Source organism: Lepidothrix coronata, unplaced genomic scaffold (genome assembly GCF_001604755.1).
Source record: "Lepidothrix coronata isolate B3197 unplaced genomic scaffold, Lepidothrix_coronata-1.0 Scaffold2, whole genome shotgun sequence".
Taxonomy (NCBI): domain Eukaryota; kingdom Metazoa; phylum Chordata; class Aves; order Passeriformes; family Pipridae; genus Lepidothrix; species Lepidothrix coronata.
The window spans coordinates 11,905,873-11,915,615 of record NW_016690182.1 but is presented as its reverse complement, the minus strand read 5'-3'; the positions used below and the strand labels follow the sequence as shown (position 1 = coordinate 11,915,615).

The 9,743-nt window shown below is 43.1% G+C and overlaps 1 protein-coding gene across 3 annotated transcripts; it reads left to right on the top strand.

Annotated features, from left to right (window-relative positions):
• The first annotated feature begins 1,075 nt into the window (after nucleotides 1–1,075).
• Nucleotides 1,076–6,583, top strand: LOC108497257 (uncharacterized protein CXorf21-like). 3 transcript variants are annotated; one of them, XM_017814739.1, is made up of 2 exons: nucleotides 1,076–1,105; nucleotides 5,019–6,583. In XM_017814739.1, exon 2 carries the CDS (start codon nucleotides 5,072–5,074, stop codon nucleotides 6,005–6,007), a length of 936 nt encoding a protein of 311 aa, XP_017670228.1. In that variant the 5' UTR covers nucleotides 1,076–1,105; nucleotides 5,019–5,071; the 3' UTR covers nucleotides 6,008–6,583. The 3 variants fall into 3 exon arrangements, with proteins under 3 accessions (XP_017670228.1, XP_017670218.1, XP_017670238.1); XM_017814729.1 differs by lacking the exon at nucleotides 1,076–1,105 and adding an exon at nucleotides 3,497–3,673; XM_017814749.1 differs by lacking the exon at nucleotides 1,076–1,105 and adding an exon at nucleotides 3,616–3,673 and having other exon boundaries at nucleotides 5,025–6,583.
• Nucleotides 6,584–9,743: the final 3,160 nt, after the last annotated feature.

Genomic DNA, 9,743 nt, shown 5'->3' with positions numbered 1-9,743 from the left:
ACCAATTCCTGTGGGATTTTATTCATTTCTCATATCCTCAGTCTCTGTGCCATGGAAAGTTCTGGAATGTCTGATTATATCCCTCAGCTCATGTTGTACCCATTTCATGGAAGGGTTTGTGTTCCACCTACTCTGTACCTACACATAATAATCCACTCCACAAATAAATCATATCTTTTATTGTTTTTTTTTTCCTGCAGAAATACTCTGTGATTTATCCATATTACGTGATCTTGGTAAAATGTTTTAGATTGAAAAGTTCGCTATGAAAATTTTGAAGTTTATCGTTAAAAATTTGGACTGAATGGGTAAACTTTTGGAAGTGCAAAAGGATTCTGAAAGTCCAAGTGATGAAGCAGAAATTGCTGTGTTACTACAGGAGGTGAGCACAGTGCTGCTGTGAGTACTGAGTATCCAAAATGCAGGTGTTTAGTACAAAATACATTCATTTAGTGTGTTGTATTCATGACGTATCAAAATTGGTCGTGTATATACTGTACTAGCAATATATAGTAATTCCTTATATATGTTAATTTTATATATAATATACACACCATATAGCAATATACAGTAATTCCTATATATATGTTAATTATATATAATATATATACACACAATATATACCAATATATGATATTTCCTTATAGTAATTCCTTCCCTCACAAGTTGGCTTATTGAAGATATCATCAGGAACTTGGCGATGTCTTCATTTTAAGTCGCTTGGTGTTTCAAAATCCCTAAATAAAAGGAAACCGGCACATCATTAATACAACGTGAGCAGCACTAGAACGCCCAGTTCTTTTCTGAACCCTTTCCCCAGCACGCAGGGCAGGTTATTTTGTGTTTATACAACCGGAAGTTATCAGGCACACGTTTTATAACCGGGAGCATCCATGGAATCCCTGAGTTTATCCGTGGAATCCCTGAGCTCCAGGTCCTGCCCGGCCCCGCCGGGAGGGGCCGCAATGGCGCCCGCGGCCCCTCAGCGCCGCCGCCGCGCGCCGTTGCTGCGGCAACCAGCAGCCACTCAGCGGCCGGGCCGGGCCTACCCCGCCTTCCCATTGGGCGAGATCGCCGTCCGTCAGCGCGAATTCCCGCCCTCCAGGTACTTAAGCCTCGGGGGCCGCGGTGGCTGAGGGTGGTGTTGTGTGAGGGTTGGCGGTGCTTCCGGAGGTCTCCATTGCAGCCGCCGCTGCCTGTGCACCCCGGACCCTCCCCATGCGCTCTGCTCGCTGCTGTGTGGGGAAAATGGGCGGTTTTCTATTAATAAAGCCCTGCCCTGTGTCAGCAGCGCGGGGCTGAGCTCACCTGAGGGCGGGCAGGGGCTGCCCTGCGGCGGGTGTTTGAGGGCTCGGCTGGGCTGCTCAGGGGAAGTGCTGGCAGTTTAAATCCAAACTAAAGGACTTGGGGCAGCTGTGCTTGGAAAAACAAACAAAAAACAATTTAAACACTCAATGTCTATTTCATGTTTTTATGCATGTAAAATACACAGGTTGTGCTGAAAAAGAGAACTTTGCTTACATGCAGCCATAGTTGTGTAATGTAAGTGTGTGTGGTAACATACCATGCTGTAGTATTTATCTTGGGCATATGTATATATATATGTCTTTTTCATATATTCCACAGCTGATGAATGCTATAGTAGTTTTTTTACCTCTGTATTGTGACATCCTTGCCTTGCTGTTTCTCCCAACTGTGCTCAGCTTCTGAAATAACTTTGGTTCTGGTTTTATTTTTTGTCAAAAAAAGGGCATTTCTTTTTGATGGAATTGATAGAAATGCATTGATTTCCTTGGATATTGGTGCATTTAACCCCTGAATCCCAGAATACTTTGAGTTGGAAGGGACCTTTAAAGCCCATCTCATTCTACCCCCTGCCATGGCAGGGACACCTTCACTAGACCAGGTTGCTGACACTGCAACTGGAATGGGAGGTAATTTGGTTTTAATCACGCAAGGTGAATTATCTGACTTGGTTTCTTTGTCTCTGTTACTTTTGTGTTTTGTTGAAACAGCTGCACAAAAATTCCAGCTGCAGCTGGCACTCATTACAAGCTCAGCAAGGTTTTAAACTGCTTGGAATTTGAACCACCCTGGTTCCTGCCCCCCAAGACTCTGAGCAGTGGCTCTGCTGAAGTCCCAACCATACCTTCTGTGCAGAAATTAGTAATGTAAAATGATTAAATATGAAGTAATTTTAAACGGCTTTTAAATGGGAAATGGCTCTTACGTAAATTCAGTGAGAATAAAAATAGCTCTAATTCTGCCTCCACAAAAACTGGGGTCTTTTTTGAAATAGAGGTGAAAAGGAAGGAAGAGGAGTAATTTTAGAGACTCTCTTAGACCTAAATGGCCAGAGTTTCTTCAGACCTTACATTAATTAATTTCTAAGGCACAACATGGCTTCCCACTGCCAGAGGGCAAGGTTAGGCGGAATATTGGGAAGGAATTCTTGGCTGGGAGGGTGGTGAGGCCCTGGCACAGGTTGTCCAGAGAAGCTGTGGCTGCCCCTGGATACCTGGAAGTGTCCAAGGCAAGGTTGGATGGGGCTTGGAGCAACCTGGGCTAGTGAAGGTGTTCCTGCCCATAGCAGGGAGTGGGTGATCTTTAAGGTCCCTTCCATCCCAAAAGATCCTGTATGAACATTATTTTACTACCAAAACATGTTGTGTGATGGGTTGCAGTCAATATGCTGCTGTAAGGTTATCTTGAAGCTCCAGTTTTATTCTACATTTGTGTCTTGCCCTTGTCATTAAACAGTGTAGTTTTAGGATCTTTTGTTTAGTACTTGGATGAGATTCAGCTTCTGATTTATTGGGTTTTTTTTTTATCTTCTGAGTAAAAGGAAATTTAGAAAAGGCATCAACAGAAAACTGTGCAGACTGTGTATGGACTGGATGTTGTGCTGAGCAGTGAGATGGCTCAGTGCTTGACCTCAGCTTCAGCTTGAAAAGGACACACTAAAACTCTCATGGAGGAACCCCAGACGTGCCATTGAGCCAGAAATTTTTGAGCCCAGAAAATTTTTGGGCTCAGAATTTTTGAGCCCAGAAAAAGTGGGTTTGGTTGAACAGCGACATGATTGTCCACAGCTGTCCCATGGCTGTTGCTTTCACAGATCCTCATATTTGTGTGTTATAAACACGGTGTATTTCATCAAAATCTTGATGACATGAAGTTGTCAAATTCTTTCCCATCAGCAGGACGTCACAAGAGTCTAAATTTAGCTGTGTCTCCGAAGGGGAAGTGTTGTGAATAGCACAGTAGGTCAGCTGGGTGGTGGAGCAACGCTCAACTCAACGTGTCAGTGGACACGTCTGGTGGGATTTGGTTCCAGTTTCGACCAGCACAGCCCCTCTGATCCCTCCCTGTGCCCTATTACGGCAGTCCCAGCTCGCTGGCATCACACCACGGTCGGAAATCTCTCAACCCAGTTTCCAACATCCTCTTTGAGGCTGGGCCTCCCTTTGTGTTCAAACCCCGCGCCCTTTCCCGCTGGGATCGCTTCTGTTTTTACAAGGAACAAAAAATGGGGAAGCACATCATGTGTGTGTCAGGCTCTTTGCTCACAGAGAGCAGTGAAGGAGGAGTATGTAAGAGTCTGTCCTCCCCCAGCAGCTGGAGTGGGACAGCTCTGGGCTCGGGGAAATCACCTCAGACCCCGCTGGGCTTGGTAAGTTGGGCTTTTTGTGCCTTGCTTTTTCCCTTATGCTTTGGCCCAGAGGGCAGGAGCCACTTATTTAATTTGAAACAGAGCAGTTTTGTTAAAATTACCCTATTTCAGCTCTTCATGAGCATTTTCAAAGCAATAAACCAAAATTTATTAGCAGGGAAGGAGCTGGGTACCTCGAGGTCTTACAGACCAGGGTAAGGACCTGGTTACACATCCTACGAGGAACACAGCATTCCAAATTCCAGTGACCTTCAGCAAGATTTAAATTGCCAAGTATTCTCCTCTTTTTGGAAAATGGTTTCCTAAGTGCCTGAAGTGCTTCAGAATGTGTTGTCCAGCTTTTTGCATATGTAAATGATACATCACAGTAGATAACCAGTGATGCTGATGTAGCCAAGTGTGCTGCCTTTGCTGTCTGCTTTGGCCTCAAAATTCCAGGGTTCCCTTCAGCTCCAGGGAGGGACTCGTGCCAGTCAAGCTAAAACAACCCCCCAAAAGAAAAAAACACCATTTCAAACCACGAGCACACTATGGGGGTATGAATGTACTTGAATTATGCAGAGATTCAAAAGATATTTGAAGGATAGAATGATTTTCTTGTGTTCATCCCATCCCTCCACAAGGGGAGTGGTGATGATCTTCTCCTTGGTGAGTTCAGATCTGACTTGAAAAGTGAAGGTTCCCATTGATTTTAACAGTAAGTGAATTGAAAAGGAATGATAAGGAATCATTAAATGTAGATTATTTTGAGACACTTTTCACTACTTATCACTTCACTATCGGGGAAGGCAAATTAACTGTGTCTTTTAAATTCATCACTAAGAGGGACTCTACACACCTCTGTCCAGCAGCTCTGTGAGCTGCATTTTGGGTGCATTTTTATTATACTTGCAGACCTCTCAGCATCTTTTGAAGCTCCTTGGTACATCACAGGAGGGCTCAAGTCAGAAACAACCGCCAAATCTGAATTTGCTCTTTATATCCTTCCTGTGTCACTTCTTTAGCTCTTAGAAATTGTTGTATTTCAATGGAAAACATTGATTTGCAACTGATGATGGTGACACAGACAAGTAAGATGAATTTGCTGATTTTTACAGCTTATAAGTACTAAGTGTCTCAAGTAGCCATGGTGCAGGAGAGACCTGGAAACAGAATGGATGTTACAGATGAAAAGCCGTTTAATGCCTTCCCTTTATCTTCAGAATGATTTTTGTGGGCATGGTAAAGAAGTGAAAAGAGGAAAAGCATGTTTGCTAAAAATAAATACTCTCGAGAAAAAAATAAAGAGAAAAATCACAATATTTATTAAATATGTTGTTATTATTATTCTCTACCTGTCTTTCAGTCCCAGGGCTCCATGGAACTCTGGTGATCAGGCTGTTACTCCCACTTGTCCTCATGTTGGCAGAAGGCATCTTAATGAGGCTCATCTATAAAGAAAGCTGTCATCAAGATAAGCCTCAGAAATCCCCTGCATCCCAAAAGGCTAAAGAGGGAATCTGGAGACAGAAACTTGTAGACATCCCAAAAATCAAAGGCTTTGCTGATGGATGTGAGAAGCGGGATGAGATCTCTGCTCGAAGCAGCAAAACAGAACCCGGGAGCGGCCCTGGCTGGGGATCCAGAGAAAGGGAGCCTGCAAAAGATCAGGAAATGCAGGTTAAAGGACCCGTATCCCCAGCTTTACACATCCCCAGGAGAGGCCAAAGCCTATCCCAGCTGGATTTGTACAGATCCTGGCCATGCAATAGCATTTACCAGAACTATCCCGACCTGCAGATCGGGGGGGACCATGTGGGGGAACACACGTGTGACTCGGGCTGTGTCCTGGACCACGTGTGTGATGAACTTCCTGATGGCCCTGTCCTGCTGTCCATAGATATTCCCCTGGGCCAGTCCCCTCCCTGTGAGCATCCCGAAAAGCCCAGTGTGACATCCCTGTCTGGGCATGAAGCTGAAGCTGAAGCTGCAGAGAGGAGCATCGTGCTCTCTGAGGAGCCTCTTTCCAACTCCACCCTCAACAAGTACATGGAAGCCAAGGTGGCAGAGCTCTACAAGCAGTTTTTTGAAGAAAGCCTGGCCAGGTGTGGCTCTGTAACAAACCTCCTGACTTGCAGCTGGCTGAGGAACAGCCTGGAGCAGATAAGCTTCCAGATCTCCCAGGAGCAGAACATAGAAGCCTCCAAGGCCAGAGGAGCCCTCCTGCACTCGCTGGCTTTGTTGAGTTGGCGAAACGCTCCCCACAGGAACAGCTCAGAGTTCAGCACCCCAAACCTGCAGATCTCCAACCCAGGGGGGGTGAAACGGAGCTGCAGGGTGCAGTTCCCATCCTGACTGAGCTGGGCTGAAGGGATGGATTGCATTAGGGTACGAATATTTCGCTCCAGGGATGAGCTTGGGAAGTGGGAACATTTACACACTACACTTTTTCAAATCAGTGTTTTAAGGCTTAAACCGTAGGGGAAGTAAAAGGCACTAGTTTCTTTTTTATCATACAGAATTTGAAATTAATTTCTCTCTAAAATACTAGTTAATCATGTTTTTATAGTGTCTATAGAATCATAAATTCATCAAGGTTGGAAACAACCACTAAGATCAAGTCCAACCATCAACCCAGCACCTCCACCATGGTCACCATGTCCCCAAGTGCCTCATCAACATATAAAACTGTTTAATTTTTGGCAAAATCAGCAAGCAAAAATGACTGCAGCATTCCTGAAAAAGTAGTGCAAGGTTTCTGCATCTTTGGAAATTTAAATGCAGATTTTGATATGGAAATCCTGTTACTTTCAAACTCATTTTCTTCCCTTTCTCTTACTTCTCAGTAAGTATGGAAATTAATCATTGTGTCACCATTGTAAAATGAGAAATGAATTGGACTGTTACCTGCCCTGCAGAAGTTTTTTTCTAGTAAAGTTTTTTGTTGTTGTGTTTTGGGGTTTTTTTGCCTGTGGTTTTGTTTGTTTGTTTTAATCCAGCATCTTTATTTGTTGGGAGTTTTTTAAAATCATTTCTGAGCTGAAAGAAAATACCAATAGGCTTGGAAGAACATTGAGAAGATCTGAATTCACAAGGGATTCACCTTGAAGCTCCTAATTCAAATAATATAACTTATTAATTAGTGGCATTTACTGTAATAGAAGCTGTGTGATGGGGCTTAGAGTTAAAATTGGGCCTGTTTTGGTCTGTACAGGATGGGAATTTGCAGAATAAAGGAATATGGACCCTTAATAATTAATTTCCCTCAGCTGCCTTCTCAAATCTGATTCCTGCTCTTGCTCTCATCTTGAAACCCCAACTTCCAATTTTTCATGATATTTTTTAAACAGCCTTCACCCTGAGGCAGACTTTGCCATGGTATCACTGTGGTAGGATGGGCATTTTCAGATGGAGGAAAGAAAAGAGGGATGGCTGGAGTTTGGGTGGCAGGATTGAGAAGAAGCTGCTCCTGAGGGAAAAGTGATCTGGGTGGCCAAAGTAAGAACTTCTCTCTCGTGAGTAAAATGACAGGCAAAGACAATTCCCGCTGAGAAAATAATTCCATAAAATCAGACTCATCCAAGACCTGACTGATCATTGCCTGATCAACAATTCCCATTTTCTACTAACTCTAATACTATATCTAGTCCTTGTTTTCCAAGAGGATGACAAGGAAAAGGATGACATGCTTCACTATGGCTTGCCCTAATTCCACATGTGCCTCATGAATGCCCTTCTCAGCATTCCAAATCAAGTCAGGAGTCCTTAGGAAGAGGCCAGATGACTTCATTAAACTCCAGAGCAGTCCAGGGTGGGCAGAACTCCTAAGTTTTCCTTGGGAGAGAGAATAAATTAACTGAGGGTGAGGGGGAAAACATTCCGAAGGGCACCAGTAACCCAAGGGTTTGCAGCTAACTGGAGAAAAAAGTGCTCCCTGGCATTTGAGCTGCCTTTGGTTCCCCCTGGGATCTGTTTATAGTTCAAACCAAAGTCTGGAAAGACGTTAATTGCACAAGGTTCTTCCTCAGGAAATGAGAAAGTCGGAGGTTAATCCTGAGGCCCACCCAGGCCGTGGTTGTTTTCTGTCCTTCCCGGGGCTGAGAAATGCGTTGGAGAAGCCCCACTTTGCTCTGCTGGTTCCCTCAGAGCCAGCCCTTGGTGTTAAAGTCAACAGATCGTTATCAGCTGTTTCACTGGGAGAATCCCTGATGGATCTGCTGCTCCATTGCCGTGGCAGAAATGGAGCAGCAGAGAAGAACATGGACATCAAAAATGAATGTTTGGCACAACCTGAGGTTACTGGGAAGCTCTGTCCATCCCATCCCTTCTCAGGGTCGGGTTCAGAGCTTGATTTTTAATTAGTTTTGTCAAATATGTGGACAATTTTAGCTGGAATGAAAAGAAAACAACACAACAGCAGCGTTTTGAGGAAAATTAAGTAATTTATGTGGCCGTTCAGCACAATGATCCATGTTCTCACAGCGCAGTGAAGGTGTAGATAAATGCACTTGGTTAATGTAAAGCACCACAGACTGTATTTTTGTACTGATTTTATGTAGTTTTGCCCATGGGAAAATATCATCCATGTGCTCTTTCCACCCAACATTTGTGACTCTGGTTTAATCCAAAATTTAGCTTCTCCAAATTAACTTCTCCTCACAGAAAGAAAGATATCTGAGATGTCACTGCAGAGTACATTTTAGGAGCAAAATCTGGTCATTTCCGGAAAGATGAGACAAATCCATTTATTACTCACTCAAATACTATTTTTATTTACATTTTATTTTAATTGACATGTCGCAATCCATTATATGCCTTGGATTTATTTATATTTGAAAGATGCTGAGCCCCATTCTGAGTTTAACTCCAGTAAAACTCCATCAGCTGCACTAGAACTGTGCCTGTTTTCACTAGCAGGAAAAATGCCTCAGTGAACTAAAATTCCTTAGAGAAAATCCCCGAAAAGGTGCTTTTCCAGCCCTCTGAAGGGCAGCAGCTGGATTTCATTCCAAAGGAAACCAGGACCATATTTTACAGGCCAGATTCTACCTGGTGCTGATTTTTATCCATGTGCCAGAAAATCTGATATTGAAAGGGAAATGCTGGCAGGGAATTTTTACCTTTATATCCAGCTCTCATTCTGTGTTCCCACAGAGGAATATTCACCAGGTGCTGGGACACAGACCTTGGAATAAGCTGGACTCTTGAGTTAAATCTCCCCAGTTAACTGAGTCCTGTAGTCAGGATATTGTTCCCAGCCTGCTCCAGGTTGTGGGATTTAAGCCCCTATAGGAGGTGACTTCATCTGCCTGGAGGATAATTGGGATTTTTACATTCCAGATCAACATTAACAATTTTTCTGAGATTTATTGAATAGTCAAATGGTGATATCTAGTGGTGGTTTCCTTTAGTACCTTTCAGGTCAGGATTTCCAGAGCTTTACAACCATTTTGCAACTAAATCTCAAAATCCACCTTTTTTTTGAAGGAAGGATTAATTCCCACAAAAAGGATGCCAGGTTTGCAGAACAACAGTTTCCATCAGTTGATGTTCTTCTATTCTGCAGGTTAAAATCTAGAAGGACTCAAAACCTGGAAGGCCAAACCCTTCCCTTTGGGACTATAAAAGATGGAATATCAGATAATCAGAAAAATCTCAAACACTAAATACCTGCATTTTTCATTCATTTCTCTTTTAAAGAGGAAAATGCTATTTGCTTGTCAACTTGGCATGAAACTAAGTGTGAGTGGCTTCTTTTTTCACCCAAAATTTAAAATACTGAGCTGCTTTTAATGGGCTGAAATTTACTTTTTAGCAGCATTCCTTCTCTCTCTCAACAAGTTTATACATGACATTGCAATACTGATTTTTTCCTCTCTGTTTTGCTCCTGCTTTACATAAAGGTTTCCAAAATTCAGCTGTTTGATTGTAATTAACCTAATTTTCTTCCTCTTCAGGAGAAGATCCTCAGAATTCAATCCCTTCCTGCTTTTCCTTTGCGTTAATTTATTTGTGGTAACTCCATCAATCTGCTGGGAATATAAATCACTTGTGAGGGGCAGTGGTTGCTTGGTAAATGAGTGCCCAGGTG